Here is an 18,527-nt window from a genome sequence, read left to right on the forward strand (position 1 = left end):
GAAACAGGGTCTCTGCAGAGGTGATCAAGTTAAAGATCTTGATATGGGGAGATTATCCTGGATCATCCAGGAGGATCCTACGTGCCATCTCAAGGGTCTTGTAAGAGAGAAGCAGAGGGAGATTTGCCCCAAGGGAGGAAACGATGTGAATACGGAGGCAGAGATTGGAGTGATGCAGGCTGGGGAGACTAACAGGGTGCGTGAACTGCAGGAGCCACAGAAACGTTTAATGCTGTCATTACTCAGAAAATAGGTGTTAACTCCCTCTTTCGCGTGTTGCTGCCATCCCAGTGTTAAAGATGGGGCATTGGCTCCTCCTGACGCAAAGTCCTGTGTCTCTAAATAACTTCCTCAAGGACCTGGGTCTTTTGAATGTTTTGAAAGCTTCCAACAGAACAAGGTATGAATCAAAACAAAGCAAACGTGCTGCCCAGTGACCATGTTTGAAGCTGTTTTTCTGGCGAAGTGGGGTGGACAGCGCAGTGAGGGGCATTCCTCCAGGCAGGTTGTACGCCAGGCACTGCACACATCCCCTCATTGACCCTGGTGACCACCCCGTGGCATAGGCCCTATCATCCCCATTTTACAGATGAGGAAATAGTGGCTCGGAAGTTACATGACCTCCCCAGCCGCACAAAGGACCAGAGGCAGAGCCAGGAGATGGGTGTCAGTGAGCCCAGCAGATGCAGGGGGCGCAGTCTATATTTAAGTAGACATTTACGTGGACTCTTAAGAGCCATCATGTTAAAATCGAAATTTGAGAAGGAGACTCAAAACTAAATTTCCGGGGAAGAAGAGTGACACTCCAAGGATGCACAGAGTCACAGAAGAAAAGAGTGAGGGAATTTTCCAGTGAGCTTACCTGCTGGGACTGGCCCGGCTGGGAGAGACTCAGAAGCGACTGCTGGGCTAATCTAGAAAAAACCTCTGTGGTTCTAGAAAAGGAGTCTCCATGCATGTATTCTACCCTGCGTTACCTCCGTGGCTGTCACAGAATTTTCTGCTTTTAAACAGTGTTTGTAATCTCAATTTTAACCTCACAGCCAGGGGGCCCTAGTCGAAATACTGAGCGGCCTGGACAGCATGGCTAACAGCCGGTCAGAACAGACTGGGCCCGAATGTGGCTCTGGCCACGCCTGACTGGCCGCCAGCCCTGCTCGTGGCTCCCAGGACGGACGGGAGGAAGAGGAAAGTCAGAGCTGAATGTGAAGACGACTGGCTGTCACATCTGCAGAGATGAGGAGTCGGTTCAGAGAGGCCTCAGGGCAGGGAGAGGGGCTGGAGGGGAGGGGAGGTGGCCAGGCTGCCCGCCGGCGATCCTGCTGTGTTTCTCCAGTGTGAGCCTCAGACCATCTAGCTGGCGAACCCCCGGGCCTCCTCCAAGGCTGGCCCAGCATGTCTGGGGCTGGAGGCAGAAATCTGCGTTATGGAGCCCCCTGGACTCTCTGTACCGTAGGGTTTGGAAACCAGCGCCTTCACTCTTCCAGCCCTCTTGATAAGGCCAAAGTAAGGTCCCCCCACCACCCCCGGTGGCTTCTTCATCCTCTGTTTGTTCTCTCTGACAGTATCCACCGCCCCCATCCCCAGAGCAACTCTCCTGGGTCCTTTGGTCTGAGGCACAGGAGGAAGCAAAGAGCAGGAGGAAAGCCAGGAGGTTTTCTGGGCAGAGCTCAGGCCTGCTGTGTGTGAGGCCCAGGTTCCCCCTGCAGGACCCCAGGCAATTACATAACATCTGCAGGTCTCGGTCTCTTTGTCTGTTAAATGAGAAGAACAGTATCTCTGTCACTTAGTGTCATTTTAAGAAATGAAAGAGCTGATGTATGTAAAATGCTTAGGGTAGTACCTGATACGCGAATGTTCTAAACACCACTGCTATTAGCCCAGAAGCTCCTACGCCACTGAACATGAAGTTTGGTTATTCATTCTCCTGCCATGCATTTGGGTCTACACAGTCACTGAATATCAAGGGGCAAAGTCTTTGATTGTTTCTCCCTCTTTATTACTGGCCTCTTTTCATTTTCATTCTTGTTTTAATTATTCTGTAATGCATGCACTCTTGCATATACGTAGGCTTATCTTAAGCTGCCTCATCATATTTGAAGTGGATACAGTATAAATAAAAGATGTAGTGACTGAAGACTGGGCAGCTCAGTCCACACATGGGAAAACCAAAACATGAGAGAAGTCAAATGTCCCACTCAGAGCTCGCCCCGCCAGTCAGAGGTAGATCTGCAGTTAGAAGCCCGGAGCTGCATGACCCATCTCAGTAGACCGACCAAGCCAGACCTCGGCCGTGGTGAGTGCAGCCTGGGAACATCCTGTCAGTGGTTACAAGCAGCGATGCACCCAAATTTAGCATCGGCCCCAGCATCAGCCTAAGTCCGTGTTCGAGCCTGTGGGGCTTAGGAGGTCACGTAGCCAACGGCCAGCCCTCTTACTGTTTCTGGAACTCCTGAGTTTTGTGTCTAATCAACTATCCTGTGATCGCATGGATTACCACTAGCCTTGTCTACGTAACCACATCAATAATGCAAGCGATGTCATCTGGATTTATTGCTAATATCAGAATACTCCTGTCCAAATACATGCACGCATTTTAGGTATGCCTCAGAAGGCAAGATTTCCTCATCTGTTCTGCATGTTGGGATTCTGTGAGTCAGCAGCAAACAAATGCATACTTATTACTGCAAGAACAAAACACTACAATAACTAATGATGTTTGTGGAAGTGGCTAATTTTCATCCACAAAAAGTTATGAGCAACTTTTAAATAGATGGGGCTGTAGATTGACAGTTGACAATGAATAAGATGAGAGTGCACTAACGAGATACTTTAGGAATAACTCTGTATCCTTTTTGAACCAAAAAAGATTTGTAAAAACTACATAATAATAACGAGGCAGAATAATGGAGAATCTATTCAAGGTCTAGTCTGTTTAGAGTTGTTTGTGGTATTAAATTTACAACAGTAAACAAAATAACCTAGAAGAATTATATTGCACTTTTAGTAATTTAACTCCACTCAGTCTGTGATTCCTGCTTCTCTGCGGGACTTGGTTGAAATCGAGTCCCTAGCACAGTGATGGCAGAAAGGATCCAGCAGCTGAGGATGCTGAGCGAGATGAACTGAACTGAAATGGCAGTACCTTTAAAATGCACTCAAAATTTTAATGTAATTGTTTTAAAATCAAATTTCAGATTTGTACTGATTTCCCAGAACGCATTTGAGGGCGGTGCTATATGCTTTGGCATTGGCTTTCGCTCAGTGTCAGGGTTACTCCTAACAACTTTTCAGCCTGAGTGTGTGGTGCAGCTCTGAATGTAAGAGGGTGCAAGAGCTTAACGGGCCCTCTTCATTTTCTCTTCTCCATCCTCTGCTCACCCAGCAGGGAAGGGCTGAGAAGGGCCAGGGGTTCCAGTCTTATTGTGTAGGTGGGAAAGGGGAGCAGGATTTGGAACTTAGAGCTCCTGAGTGTGCTCTGGGAGGTAGATCTGGGATGCATGGTTCCCAAGGTGTGTTTTCTTGTGGCTTTACTACGGCAAAGGATCTGGGAAGGCCAAGTCCCAGAGCGCAAAGGCAAGGGGCACGGTGGGTCACCTCTCAGTGCATTTCCCTCTCTCCTCCCACATAGTTTGTCAAGTTCGCCAACATTGAGGAGGACACCCCATCCTACCATCGGAGCTACGATTTCTTCGTGTCTCGCTTCAGTGAAATGTGCCACTCCAGCCATGAGGACTTGGAGATCAAGACTAAGTGAGTATAAGGCAAGGCGGGAAGGCTGCGCCTCTAATGACAGAAGCATCAGTGGGTCCTGCAGGGCTCCCAGTCTGGATTGCGTGTCTGATGTCACTGGTGTTTGCCTCCGCTCTGACGTTGCGGTGGGGAAAGAGTACCTAGCGGGACTTCGGTGAGTGCATAGGCAGAGCTGGGTGCCCAGCATGTGCTTTCTAAAGGGACCGCCTCTAGGGACAGAAAACAGGGTGAGATATAGGATAATGGTCTGCTGAGCCAGGGACAGCACACACATGTGCACCCACCCAAGCTCTCTTGTTCAGAAATTCATGCATTTATACACCCTAGAAACACTCCCACTCACCACTCTCCATCAAACTATACACCCACAAATAAAAAGCCAAAGATCTCACATTTGCCGATCCCTGCTGCCTTCCTGACTTCATCTCCTCCCCTCTCTCCCCTGCTCATTCCCCTTCAGCTACACAGGCCTTCTTGCTGTCTTGGAAGCACATGGGAACATTCCTGCCACAGGGCCTTTGCACAATCTGCACCTGTGCCTGGAATGCTTCCTCTGTGGATCGGTACTGCTCACTCCTTCACCTCCTTCAGGCTTTTGCTCAAATGTCCCCTTGTCAACAGTGCCATCCCCTGAACATCCCCACACACCCCCTCGCCTTCTCCCTCACCCTGCTCTGTTTCATTTCCCCATAGCATGTATCCCCTTCAAACATGTTTCATAATTTACTTATGTTTCTCATTCATCGTCCGTCTTTCCTCACTTAGAATGTAAGCTCTGTGAGGGCAGGAATTGTTGTTTTGTTCACTGATGCATCCCAAGTGCTACAACATTTCCTGGAGAGCAGCAGGCTCTCAATAAATACTTGTTGAGTAAGTGAATGATGCCATGAATGCTTTTCAGATAAACATCTTGAATTACAAGAACACACGTTTACACACACATAGTATTCACACTTGTAAAAAATACTTAACTCACAGAAATACACTCATTGACATAGAAATAAAAGCCCTCAAATATAATCACAAAGAAATCCACACAAATAAAACACAACCATTGCATCAGGCTGGTGAAGCAGTAAAGCGGTGTTTTGTGTCAAGCATCGTCCTTAGAACTATAAGGTGCAAAGGATGAGAAGTAAACTCCTGCCTACAGAGAGTGCATTAGCCCCCTGGGGAGGCGATGTGAAACCAGAGAATGTGATCAGAGGGAGAGGAGAAGGAAGGAGGCAGAAGGGCTGAGCTGTCCTTATCAACTAAAGCTGCAGGAGTCAGAGAAGGAAGGGGCTGGGGGCCCAGCGTGCCCACAGGAGGCCAGCTGTCCAAGGGTTTGTTCTGGAGCTCATCCGACGGCTCCTTCCTGCATCACGTCAGCACCTTGTGGGGGCCCGAGTGCCACATGATGTACAACAGCAGGGTCGGGTGCTTGCTGGCCACAGATGATGGTCTACATTGGAGGAACAGGAAGTGAACCGTTCCATCCCCCTGGTTGCTGGTTCCCAAAGCTTCCAAGCCAATGAATGGCTCAGGGCAGGACCCCACATGACTGATGGGAGATGTCCTGGCCTCCCCAGTCTCCCCTTTCTTGAACGAGTCAGGGGTCCCCTGGGGCTATGCTGCTGCAGTGCCTCTGATGAGGCCAGTGTGGGTCGTGGGAGAAAGGAGCCCCTTATCTTCCCCTAGTGTTGGTTCCCTCAGCAGCAGCCTCACTCCAGATGGCTATGAAGAGGCCGAGGAGGGGCTGGAGAAGGTGGCAGAAGGGTCCAGAAGCAGGTGATGGGGAAGGTGCAGGACTGTAACCAGGTGTGGCTGTAATGGGTGCTGACCATGCAGGTGGTGCCACGCTTTTGGGAGGGGACACTCCTCATGCCACTCTACAGACACACACACACACTCTCACACACTCTCACATATATACACAATTGCACACACACACATATACAATCCATACAAACCACACACCAGTACAATGACATGCACAACCACACACATGCACACAATCACATACACTCTCACACACACACACACAGATACACACGCACAATCCACGGTAGGAGGGGAGAAGGCTCAGAAGCAAACACGGTCACACTGTCCTGACAGCATGGAGAGTGGACTGAAGGCCAAGAGAAGGGTGCTGAGGCTTGCTCTGGCAACAAGGCAGTGCCAACAGCACCCACAGGGTGGCCCCTGCCGCCCATGAAAGGAAGGCGGCTGAGTGGGAGGAGTTTTGCATCAGGCTTCTCTTGTGGTCTCTTTTCCATACCCTCGCTGTACCGCTTCTCCCTGAGCGCCGCCACCCCCCCTACCCCCGCCCTGTCCATTCACAGCCTTTGCAGAACCCAGAGCTCCTTTCCAAGGACTACCCTTGGGTCTTGTAAATAGGTGTGTGCGGGGTGTGTGTGTGTTTGTGTGGTCCCCTTGGGTTCAGAGACTCCCCAGGTCCCTTGCATATGGGCAGGCCCCCACTGAGCTCATTCCAAGGAGCAGTAAGAGGCTTCTTCTCCCCCAGGCCTGATCTTCCAAATTTATTTTGAAAGGGTCGGTCAGCTCTGGGCGTCATGGAATGAAATGTTTAACCAGGAAGGGGTTATATGTAGAAGGGTTTCTGGGGAGATGGAAAGAGAGAGGAAAAATTAATTCACAGCCACACATATGGAAGCCCTGGGTAGAAAGTTTTCCACTCCCCGGGCTTGGTTTCCTGCCAGCCAGGCTCTCTTGGGTGGAATGTATGAGTCCAGCACGTTTGGGATTGATTTCAACAGAGCACTAGGGAACACCTTTTAACCTGGAGCCAAGAATAGTTAGCAGAATTGTTTTCCAGTTACTTTGTTCTCAAGTCTGGACAGCCCCAGGCTCTGGGTGTTGACTGGGGGTCAAGATCAAAGTAGCGGAGTGTTTGCCCAGGGAATCCTTGTTCTTTGCCAGCAGCCCTAACTGGTCCTGGGCCAGGGGATCTTGGTGCCTTAGGCACCTCCCAGCACCCAGTCATGGTCGCTGGGGAAAGCCCAGAGTAGCCCTGGTAACGGCACTGAAAACTGAAGCTGAAAAGACAAATGGCAATGAAATATTTAGAAAAACAGCTCAACTCCAATAATCATCAAAAGGGGGTCGAGGAGGGTATAGCTCAGTGGTAGAGCAGGAGCTTAGCATGCATGAGGTCATGGGTTCGATCCCCAGTACTTTCATTAAATAAAAAACAAACAAACAAACAAACAAACAAACAAACCGAATTATCTCCCCCCACAAAAAAAGTTGGGGAGGAAAATAACTCAGTGGTAGAGAGCATGCTTAGCATGCATGGGGTCCTGGGTTCAATCCCCAGTACCTCCATTAAAAAAACAAACAAACAATAATCATCAAAAGGATATGAACTGAAATAGCTCCAAGATGTGAGGATTTTTCTGAGCCACAAAATTAGAGCAGATGTTTAAAATAAGATCCCCAGTGCTGAGGCGGGAACAGTGAGGATGGCGGTCTCCTGCGGCTTGTGCATTGGGGGTGGGGAGAGGAATCAGGGAATATTGGGAGCTTTTCATTTCTTACCTTTTGATTCATGGCAATGATCTGAAATGTAGTAAAGCACTTTGTACAGTGATGTCCATCGTAGCACTATTCCAGAAGCAAAAACTTTAGAAATGACTTAAATGCCCAATAGGAGAGTAGTTTAGAAAGTTTATCTGACAGTGTATCAGGCAACTATTCAACATGTTTGTGAGTTAATGTTGTGGAAAAATGCTTGTGATAGAATGCTATGGGGGGGGGAATTATGTATGCAATAGGTTCTTAATTCTGTTATATATTATATAAAAGAAAGACACTAAAATGCCATAATTATCTTCAAGTGGTGGTGGCAGGGGTAAATCATCTTTACACTTCTCTATAATTAGCATGTATTATTTTATAATTAGATTTTAAAAAGGAACTTCAGACTAAAATAAATAGCCAGTAAAAAGGGCCCCCTCCTGCAGGGCCATGCTGACTTGGTGAGTGCAGTGAGGACTGGGGGTGTGTAAAAGGGGTCCCCTCTGTGCTGTTACTCATTTCCCCTCTGGTTTCTCAACCGGCTTAGTCCCAGCTGAGACCCCCTTGTGCCTGAGAGCCTGAGCTCTGTGCCTCCCCCTCCTGCCACCCTCCCCCTCTAAGCTGCTCACAGCCCTAGATTCTGCCTCGTCAGTTCTTGGCAGCACTTTGGGCTCTTAAACCTTGGGCTCAGGCTGGAGAAAACCCAGCTGGGTACTAAAGAGTCTGGCACCCTGGGGATGAAGCCTGGGTGATACAGGCAAGGGCAGTCTGGGAACTTCCGAGACGACCAGAAGGCACAGCCTTCAGGCTCATGTTCACCAGCACAAGAAGCTGACCAGCCAGGAGGCCAAGTCACACGAAGAGGAGAAGCTGGGCTCGGTTCTGCCTCTTGATGGCTGAATGCATCCCTACTCCCCATGCTGTGCGCCTCTTCTTATCACTGGAGCTGGACTTGTCAGGGCTTGGGGACTTTTGGCCCCATGTCTCCCTTTTCCCTACAGAATCCGAATGTCGGGCATCAAAGGTCTACAAGGGGTGGTAAGAAAGACAGTGAATGACGAATTGCAGGCCAATATCTGGGACCCACAGCACATGGACAAGATCGTCCCATCACTGCTTTTCAATCTGCAACACGTGGAGGAGGCTGAGAGGTAAGCAGGTGAGGGAGGAGCTTGTACAGTGGCTGCGTGCAGCCCCCCTGGGTGCTTGGCAACCACGCGGCTGGGGCTGGTTGGTGAACCCAGCTCAGAGGCCAGGGATCCCAGTTTTTGTGACTTGCTCTACAGTGAGTCCAAAGCTGGTTCCCTAGGAGCCTTGGATCTGGCGTTCTACCAGCCACTGTACCTTCCTAAGGTCTGTATTCCTGAAGGTGCGGGGCTCCCTGGGGTAAGAACCAAGAGTCGGGTCTCCTGGGTCTTCTAGAGGAAGCAGCAGGCCAAGGAGGTTTTTAATGCCTTTCATGGTTCCAGTTGCTGATGAGGACCCTTCCTTTCTTCCGCCTCACTTCCTAATGGTGTTTCAGGGCCTTCAACATGCCTGCTTGGCCAGCCTGTGGCCACTCAAAAGATGCACTGGTTTCCCTACTTTCAGTTGAGCCAGTGCTGCTACAGACGGTGGGAAAGTTAGTGTGCCCTCTGGTGGTTGTTCCTGGAATACCATATCCTCGGAGGTCTAGAGCGGTCTCAGGATGAGGAATCCTGGGGCTCCTTCTGTCCAGATCTGGGCTCACCTCCCGTGACTTGAGTGCCACTGAGTCACACTTCAGCCAACCCCCATGCCTTCCTTTTTCCCTCTCACTCTCTCTGCTTCTTCCTTTCTCCCCCTTTCTTTTGTTTTCTCCGACTATCTGCCTCCATCTCTTCTGATCTCATCTCTCTTTCTTTCCAAAGCCTTGGGGGCATGGAGACACTCTCGGTCTGTGCCCCGCCCCAACCCAGGCCCATGGAGCTCAGGGTAGCTATCTTTCCCACAGAAGCACATCAGGCCTATCCCTAAGGATTTCCATAAAAAGAACTTTATCCTGCCTCCCACAATCTTCCTCCTCTCTGGGCTTCCTTACCCCATTTAACTTCAGACAGCATAGACTGCTCCCCCGTCCCCATGACTGAGTGCAGCCTACATCAAATTCCGGCTTGTCCTACTGTGACCATTTGCATGAGTGAAGCACAGAAACCCAGGCCTGCACAAAGCTGCCTCCCAGCTCTGCATTCCCTCTTTCACCTGTGTGCTGTGTGTTCCCACAGCCGGTCCCCTTCACCCCTCCAAGCACCAGAGAAGGAAAAGGAGAACCCGGCAGAACTGGCTGAGAGGTGCCTGCGGGAACTGCTGGGCCGGGCTGCCTTTGGCAACATCAAAAATGCCATCAAGCCTGTTCTCATGTGAGTGCCCCACCACCACCAGCCTTCAGCTTTGAACTGTTTCGGGTCTGGAACCTCCTTGGGGAGGAGGTGTTATGGTTGTGGTGCTGTGGCCAAGTTGGTCCCTTCTCTGTGCCTGTGTGCCCTGCATTGTGGCATCAAAAGCTACCACATGGTGGCCCAGTGCAGTCTGGGGGAGAGAAGTGGGCAGAAGAGCCCCTGAGGCTGAAGGAAGGTACCTGACTTCATTCCTGGGTCCACAGCTACGGAACCCTCCAACTCTGGGGCTGGGAGGGCTCTGGGGTCCCTCATGCTTCCCTTCTCTCACCTACCCCTGAAAGCCCTTGCTATGCCCCTGGGAGCTTTGAGAGGGGCCTGATGTCTCGGGAGGTGTCATTCTCCCACCAAACTTCTCCTCCCTAACATCACTTGCATTGCATAGTCACTCCCCATATCTTCTTCCTCACAGCCATCTGGATAACCATTCTCTTTGGGAACCCAAGGTGTTCGCCATCCGTTGCTTTAAAATCATCATGTACTCAATTCAGGTACGGTGGCTCCCCTGGTCCCCCTGGCCAAGGGCACCTCTGGGAGCGGGATGGTGCATAGCTGGAGAAAGCCAGCTGTCCTCTGTGGCTCCTAAGCCCCTAGTTTTCCAAAACGGCGCTGCCTAACCTAGCTGTGGAGAAGGACCAGTTTAATTTTTAGTTCTAATACGTCACAGATCCATACTTTATAAAACACAATTACAAAGAACTCCTAGGAAAAGTAAATGAAAAACTCACACAAAATACAAGCCCATAGACCATAACTGGCTGCCATGGCTTTGTCAGATAGCTTACTAAACACTTACTCTCAATTTCTGCAGTTAGCTCAATGTAAACAGGCTCAGACAGATCTTGAATTGGCAGCAGACCACAGGCCACCCTTTGAGCAGCACTGGACTAAGCCACGTGGCCTCTCGTGGCCCTTACCAATAAAACCTGGGACCCGGGAAAAATGAGAAGGAAGACAGTATTTTAAAATTGACTTTTGATCCATTTGAAGTGAAAGGGCCCAAGAAAAAAGTGGAAATCCAGGTCTTCACTAGGATTTGACTCAACTTCTTGTTGGACCAAGGTTGGGGGAAGGACTCAGGAAAAGAAACCAGGGTATCTGGGCCTCTTCCAATGCCTACATACTAGCTTTGGGACCTGCCTTTTGTCCACCCTGCTCTGGGTCCCCGTCGAGGGCGGCCCTGGCTCAGAGGCCATGTGGAGGTTGCTGTTTGGGGACCAGCACATCTTCCTCCCCCCAGCCGCAGCACTCCCACCTGGTTATCCAGCAGCTCCTGAGCCACCTGGATGCCAACAGCCGCAGTGCGGCCACGGTGCGGGCTGGCATCGTGGAGGTCCTGTCGGAAGCCGCCGTCATCGCCGCCACCGGCTCTGTGGGTAAGAGGGGTCCTCAGTGAAGGAGTGGGGGCTGGGGACACCCCCCCCCACCAAGGAAAAGAATTGCCCTTAGTAGTAGGCTGCCTCCCCTTCCAGAAAAGGGCAAGGCACCATAGGGAGGGGTCAAAGCCGGTTTTCCTCAAGAGGAGATATCAGCCAGGGAAGGTCGACAGGCAGAGGAAGACCCTGGCTAGAAGTGGGCCCAGGCTTGCCGGGTAATACCGGGCAGGGGAGAATGAGTGAGGGGTGCCAGCCCGGGGTTTCGGGTCTCCCACCCCGCTGCGCTCAGGACCCACAGTGCTGGAGATGTTCAACACTCTGCTGAGGCAGCTGCGGCTCAGCATCGACTACGCCCTGACCGGGAGCTACGATGGGGCGATCAGCCTAGGCACCAAGATCATCAAGGAGCACGAAGAGCGCATGTTCCAGGAGGCAGTCATCAAGACCATAGGTGGGTCCTGGGGAGGGGCGGGGCCTGGGCGAGGGGCGGGGCCCAGGCGGGGCGGGGGCGGGGCCCTGGCCTGGACCCGCGGAGGATGGGACAGAGGGGCGGCAGGGCCGCGTAGGATTGTCATCCACTCACATTGTGTTACTCACGAACACTGCGGAAAATAGAGTTAATCCGCTGTGCGCACAGCGTACAGAGTGGCCTGGGCCTGACTTGAGTGAGTGCACAGAACAATCTCCCTGGGTTTCTCAGCCTGGACTTCAGATCAGAGGCTAAGAGAGGCGAACTCTTCCTGCACCCCAGTCCCTATTAGGCCTGCCTGATGCTTCCACAGTGGAGTAATTGGAGGGGAGGTGGGAGTGAGGAAGAGAAAAAGAAGAGAATAGGAAAGGGAGAAGGCCGTGGATAAGCACGTGGATGTGGAAGAGGGCTGTAAAGCCCCCGCGTGCACGTAAGGGCCCATCACTTTCAGATCCTTCCTGTCCTTGTGTCACTGGAGCTTCCCCTCTCCATCCCGGAGACCTTAACCAGTCTCAGAAATAACAAGTGAAGGAACGGGAGCCGGGAAGAGTCCTCTGCAGTTACCTAGGTGTCTCCCTCTGAGTCTTAATCGTCTCTCTAGAGAAGCAGCCTGCACTCTTTGCAGTAGTTTGTTCAGCTGAAAGGCTGAGCTGAGACCCTGGCAGCTGGCGGCCTTACCTGGGCCAACCCTCTCCTCCCTTCCCTCTGCCCTCCCTGCTCCCCCAGGCTCCTTTGCCAGCACGTTGCCCACGTACCAGCGCTCCGAGGTGATCCTCTTCATCATGAGCAAGGTCCCGCTGCCTTCCCTGCATCACCCCGTGGAGACGGGGAGGACAGGGTGAGTCTACCACACTTTTCTCCCTCTTCCTCTCCCAGCCTAGATTCCACCCCAGACTCCCCTTTGCACATTTTCCAGCTCTCTCCTTTCTGCACCTCAACTTTCCTGGTGCTGCCCTCACTGTCTTCTCTCATTCTACTCTCAGATCCCTCAGCAGGCTTTCGTGGGCCTTTGGATCCCACAACAGTTCCTCAGGCTGTCCCGCCAATAAGGAGGGGAGCCAGTAATTCCCTAGTCTGCATCCTGGCTCTGGAGGTCACTGTCCAGGGTAACCCAACAAGATAAGCCTCATAGAGAATCTAATCACGAGAGAGAACTGGGCAGGCAAGTGTGGGGTCTTCACTCACCCATAATCACCATCCTGGTGAGTATTTGTGTCTCTGGTCTATAGGGAGAACAGAAACCGGCTGACCCAGATTATGCTGCTGAAATCCCTCCTTCAGGTGAGCCTCCTGTCCCCATTCCTGCTCTGCCTCTGCAGGAGGCAGCTCCTTCCAAGGGACCAAGAGAAGGCTACCACATACAGTTGTGCAGGTGGCACACTGCACAAATATGCCCGGCCAAAGGGGTGAGTGGGGGCTGAAATCCAACCTGTGTTCCACTCACTAGCCAGGCTGGGTACTCACAGGGCTGGATTATCCAAAACAGGCAGGACACCTCTTTCTAACTTTCACAGAGGTACCTTCTCAGCTACTGATGGCCTTGTCACCCAAATGTTATCTCTGTATTGAGATGGAATCTATTGGTTCTTGCCCCTTTTCCCTCCAAGGACCTCCCCAGGTCCCTTCCACCTGTTTCTCCCTTGGCACCTGTGCCCACCTCAGTCTCCCAGCTACCATCTTTCCCTTTATTAGTATTTTTAATTTAATTTTTTTTATTGAAGCATAGTTGGCTTACAATATTGTATTAATTTCTGGTGTACAGCATAGTGATTCAGTTATACGTGTATCCTTTATTAGTTTTTTTACATTAATCTTCTTATTTTATTTTGGGTGGAGGTAATTAGGTTTTTATTTATTTTTAATGGAGGTGCTGGGGACTGAATCCAGGACCTTGTGCATGCTAGGCACGTGCTCTACCACTGAGCTATATACCCTCCCCCCTTACATTCATCTTCTTTCCTTCTTTGCAGCCATCAATGGAGCCTAGATTTACTGTTCTCAAATGCTATTCATATAACCAACTTATTTAATATATGGATTCTCTAGAGATTTTGCACTGTCAGGGTGAGGTCCTAGAATGTGTGTTTGTAACAAGCTCCCCAGGTGTTCTTAGGCACAGCCTTGGCCTCAACTCTGGATATCTCCCAACTGTTATTCTCATAGTTGCTCCACCTCTCCTCACCTATCATAAATACAACCAAGAAGAATTTTCTAGAAATGCTGTCCCCCACATGCTGCTCCTTGTTAAAGAGTAAGTCTCAGGTTCTAACTGATGTGCATTCAGATTTCAAACTTCTCAGACTGAATTTGAAGGTCCCCAGTCACTTTTCCCTCCTTGGACTCCCCTACATCACGCCTAGCCCGTCTCTGCTCTAACCATGCCACTCTGACCGCCCCCTCTTTCCCTCATGCCTTCCCTTCCCTCTATTCCCTCTACCCAGCCCCACTGTTCACATCACTCTTTTTTTTTTTTTTTAGTGGAAGTACTGGGGATTGAACCCAGGACCTCATGCATGCTAAGCATGCGCTCTACCACTGAGCTGCTCCCACCGCTCAGCATCACTTTATTTTTATAAAGGCTCTTTGTGCTCACATATCTGGTTACCTTGTGGGTCTATGTACTCCTACCATTTCTTTGCTGAGTTTGCCCTCATTAATTTGTGCCCAGCATGTCACCAACGTGACAGTTTGCAGCACACACACACATACGTCCCCCTTCAGTGAACATTGATGTTTACTCTTGATGCCACTAGGCTTTACTAGAGCCTCAGCGGCCTGTTAGATCATCAAAGGCATTGTTTTGCAATATGGACTTAACAGTAAATATTTTTTGCTGCTTTTGACTGCTTTGACAACATCATGGATGAAGTGTCTGTGCCAACTGGCTTTAATTAGAAGCCCCGCATCATGGCCAGGCTGGAAGAGGTGTAAGCAAGTGCTGTGTGCGTGCTTTGGCTGTTGCCTTGTGCGTGGGTTCTGATTCCTTGGCCCAGCTATAAGTTCTCCCGCTGTCTCTCCATTTCTTTGTGACTGTCCGTGCTCCTAATGAGGCGTGTTTGTGGTGAATATTCGTCAGTTGTGCCCTAATGGCCTGGAACATTAGGTTCTGAAGCTCCCTGGCCTCTGCCCGCCTCTTGTGCTCATCATTTGCTTGCTTTTAACAACGTAATGTTTCTGCATACTGTCCCACCCCCCCCCCAGGTCAGCTAAACTGAGCTGAGCAGGTTGCCTGGGTAGATGTTGGAGGGTTCAAAAAAGTTGCCTAAGGTGGAGGATGTGGGGAGCTGGGATGGGAGGTGTTTAGAGAGGATGGATGCTTCAGACCCAACTTCTGCTGGCTGCTCCTCCATCTCCTCGCTGCTGCCAAGAAGGTTCCTAAGCACACTCTCCTGGGCTCCCTTGCAGGTATCCACTGGTTTCCAGTGCAACAACATGATGTCAGCTCTGCCCAGCAACTTCCTTGACCGCCTTCTCTCCACCGCCCTCATGGAGGATGCAGAGATCCGTCTCTTCGTTCTAGAGATTCTCATCAGTTTCATTGATCGTCATGGCAACCGCCACAAGTTCTCTACCATCAGGTGAACTTGGAGTCTCCCCTCCAGCTGATGTGTGATGAGGGAGAAGACTCCTGTTAGGACCTCACACCTAGGTGGAAGGACAATTCAGATCTTCAGTGGGACCCACCAGGGAGCTGATCATGGATATGGACCCTGAGGCCCTGCAAGGGAAGGAGAGACTGGAAGGGCTCTTCCACCTGGCGGGGAGGAAGCAGAGGGAGGGACTGGAAATTTGAGAGACACAGAGCAGGTACCAAAAGGAGCTCTCAGGTGGGGAGGAAAGAAGGGGATGCAGGATTATCAGTAGAGACTGGGGGAGGGGAGCTTAAAAGGAGGAAAGAGACGAAGGAGAGAGTAATCTGGATCAGTATTTAAGAAAAAGAGACAGGCACTTGAGAACTTGGGAGAAAGTGGAGATCAGGCTAAGAACCAGGGCTGGAGGAACACTGGGAGGCGTTGGAACAACCAATGCCACGTGATGCTCTAGCTGGCCTCATACAAGGGCTAAGGTGGCCTCTCGTCCCCTCGCAGTACCCTCAGTGACATCTCTGTCCTGAAGCTGAAAGTGGACAAGTGCTCCCGACAGGACACCATTTTCATGAAGAAGGTTAGCAAGTGTGACCTCAAGACATAGTAAACCCTGGGTGGGCCAGGCCCTATGGATCCCAGCCTTCCAGCCCCCAGATCACCCCAGACTAGGCCCCCAAAGCCTGCTTCCTCCTCTTTCTTTTTCTTTTTGTAGTGGAGGTACTGGGGATTGAACCCAGGACCTCGTGTGTGCTAGGCACACACTCCACCACTGAGCTATACTCTCCACACCGCCCTTTGACTATGCTTAGTCCAGACAACAAGCCGACCCCACTAGGGGATCAAGCTCCCGGGTCATATTTAGAGCCAGAGTGAGGACCACCCCTTGACTGTGTTCTCCTAAAACCAGATTTCAGCAGCAGCTCTTGTTGCTGGTTTCACTGGACCCGCCCTTCCCTAAACATGTCCTCCTGCATGTCCTGGCTTCTACCGCGGTCTGCTTTAAGGGCATCCTCTCCCTGAGGTGGAGGTGGGTTACACACAGCTGTGCCACTCCTTCCTAATAGGACTGATCTTCCTATTCTCGTGCCCCTCCTGTCCCCATCCCGCCCGCCATGGCCTTGCCCCCACTTTTGCCCCATCTCCAGCACTCCCAGCAGCTCTACAGACACATCTACCTGAGCTGTAAGGAGGAAACGAACATACAGAAGCACTACGAGGCGCTCTACGGCTTGCTGGCGCTCATCAGCATTGAGCTGGCCAACGAGGAGGTGGTGGTAGACCTCATCCGCCTAGTGCTGGCCGTTCAGGTGGGGTCCGGTGTGGGCAGGACATAGAGCTTGGGGTCAGGGGAGGGGACCTGTGTTGGCCAAGCACTACTGAGTGCCAGGTCGCCACCCCTTAACAGTTGTTTTGGAGCCCAGGAATGTCACACCCTGGTTGGCCATTCCTCCATAAAGACCACAAACCAGGGTCCTGTTTAGGGACCCACCGAAGAGTGCTTCATTCACGACTTTGCCTCATCTTCAGACTAAAGGAGACCCAGGAAATAGGGTCTTTTAAAAACATCCTTTCACCCCTAGTATTTCAGGTCTCTTGCAAGGTTCTGAATGAGACTCCGGGAATCACTGAGAGGGTACCTGTAAGCCCGGAGTGATCCCGAAACAAACTTGTTTGTCTAAAGATCATCTCGTTCCCAAACCTGGCTGTGCTTCGAATCGCCTTGAGCACTTATTTAAAATATGTATTTGGAGTTCTGTCCCCAAGCTTGGGGACCTGGAGACTCAACAAGCCCCCCTCATTGAGTCTTAGGGAGCCAGCATGGCGCTAGATAGGCCTTTAGACTTTCCAGGGTGCTGGGAATTGGGGTGCTGAGGGTGGGGCACCAGTATAGGTTTTCAATGTGTCGCCACAGGACGTGGCCCAGGTCAACGAAGAGAACTTGCCTGTTTACAACCGCTGTGCCCTCTATGCGTTGGGCGCCGCCTACCTGAACCTCATCAGCCAGCTCACAACCGTGCCTGCCTTCTGCCAGCACATCCATGAGGTTGGCTACCCAGAGAGCTCGGGGGGCCCTTGACTTGGGGTTTCCCCAGAACAGCTTTTCCTTAATTGCATGAGCCCTGTGCATGGTCTAGGCGTGCGAACTAATGATAGTGAGAAAGAGCTGGCATCTCCTCCTATAGGAGATGACACAGCACAGGGCGGTATCCTGTACCCCTTCCCCACCTGCTACCTGCCCCCCTCTACTTCCTGCCCCTCTGTGCTTCCCCCGCTCCTGGAAGTGCATGTGCACACACCCTCAGGTCGTCTGGGACTAAAGCTACTTTTAAAAAAGATTTTGTTATGAAAGTTTTCAAATATCACAAAAGCTGCATGGGTAAAACAATAAACATCTGCACAGCTATCACACAGATTAAGCAGTTAGGAAGACTTTGCACATTTGCTTCATCTGTCTCCTTTTCTTTTGCTTTTCCTTTGCTGACATATGTTCAAACAAGCCTCAGCTATCATGTCATTTCACCCCTATATATATCAGTATTCGTGGCTAAAAAAACATGGACACCTTCCTACATAATTTCCATGTGATTTACATGCCTAATTAAATGATCAGTTATCCCTTGGTGTTGTTATCTTGTACCCAGTCTGCAATCAGATGTTCTTAGTTGTTGCAAAAAGACATCTTAAAACACACCAAACTATATATAAGTGGAATCATATAATGTGTAGGATTAATGTTAAAATACACCAGCAAAACAAAATAAAACTAAACAAGGAAGCCCAAGTCTCAGCTGGCCTGGCCTGGCCTCGGGTCACGGAGGAAGGTGAGATATCGCCCTGCCCGAGACCATCCTGAGCGAGGCAGGGAATCCCCGGTCGCTGGGCTGATACAGGAGGGCAGGACAGGCAATGCCCCGACATCCTCCTCATTAAAAGTAGTAGCATCGAGTCTTACTCACCTCCTGCACGAATTTGCATGCCAGCTGTCCTGCCACTTCTCACCATCTTAATAGCTGTCACCTTTCTTGTCAAAAATTTGCAAAGGATGTTGAGGGAAACTCAGCATGTCACTCTTCATCAGGATGTTTTGCAGCGCCCCTGGGTTTGGGGAACAGTGTGACCTATGCTCTCATTTTCGTGTTTCAACAAGAAAATAGAGCACAGGAGCAAGAAACAGAACTTTCTTGGGAGCTAAGACCTCTGCATGGGGAGGACCTTAACGCATGTGTGTCCCTGGGGACAGCTTGAGCAGGGTTTCTTAGGCTGCCCTGAGGGTCCCTGTTGGTCTGAGTTGCTCCCTCAGAAGCCCAGCTGTCGGTGCTCTGCCGGGAGTTTGTGGGAGGGAGGAAGCCCTTAGTGGGTGGGAGCTCCTTCATTTCCTGCTCCAAACTCCCTCTCCCTGCTGAACCCA

At 50.9% G+C, this 18,527-nt stretch overlaps 1 protein-coding gene across 5 annotated transcripts in view; it reads left to right on the forward strand.

Moving 5' to 3' along the window:
* EFR3B (EFR3 homolog B) overlaps positions 1–18,527 on the forward strand; it is an 80,730-nt gene that overhangs the window by 51,230 nt on the left and 10,973 nt on the right. For 3 of the 5 annotated variants that reach the window (XM_074341759.1, XM_074341758.1, XM_074341757.1), the window contains exons 5-16: positions 3,632–3,753; positions 8,274–8,423; positions 9,516–9,650; positions 10,099–10,177; positions 10,927–11,062; positions 11,352–11,513; positions 12,258–12,369; positions 12,761–12,812; positions 14,937–15,109; positions 15,620–15,695; positions 16,264–16,425; positions 17,031–17,162. In XM_074341759.1, the coding sequence (XP_074197860.1) occupies positions 3,632–3,753; positions 8,274–8,423; positions 9,516–9,650; positions 10,099–10,177; positions 10,927–11,062; positions 11,352–11,513; positions 12,258–12,369; positions 12,761–12,812; positions 14,937–15,109; positions 15,620–15,695; positions 16,264–16,425; positions 17,031–17,162 (1,491 nt within the window). The remainder of the gene's footprint in view (positions 1–3,631; positions 3,754–8,273; positions 8,424–9,515; positions 9,651–10,098; positions 10,178–10,926; positions 11,063–11,351; positions 11,514–12,257; positions 12,370–12,760; positions 12,813–14,936; positions 15,110–15,619; positions 15,696–16,263; positions 16,426–17,030; positions 17,163–18,527) is intronic. The other 2 variants (XM_074341755.1, XM_074341756.1) reach the window with 2 other exon arrangements.

This window comes from Camelus bactrianus, chromosome 15 (genome assembly GCF_048773025.1).
Source record: "Camelus bactrianus isolate YW-2024 breed Bactrian camel chromosome 15, ASM4877302v1, whole genome shotgun sequence".
In the NCBI taxonomy this organism is placed as follows: Eukaryota; Metazoa; Chordata; class Mammalia; order Artiodactyla; family Camelidae; genus Camelus; species Camelus bactrianus.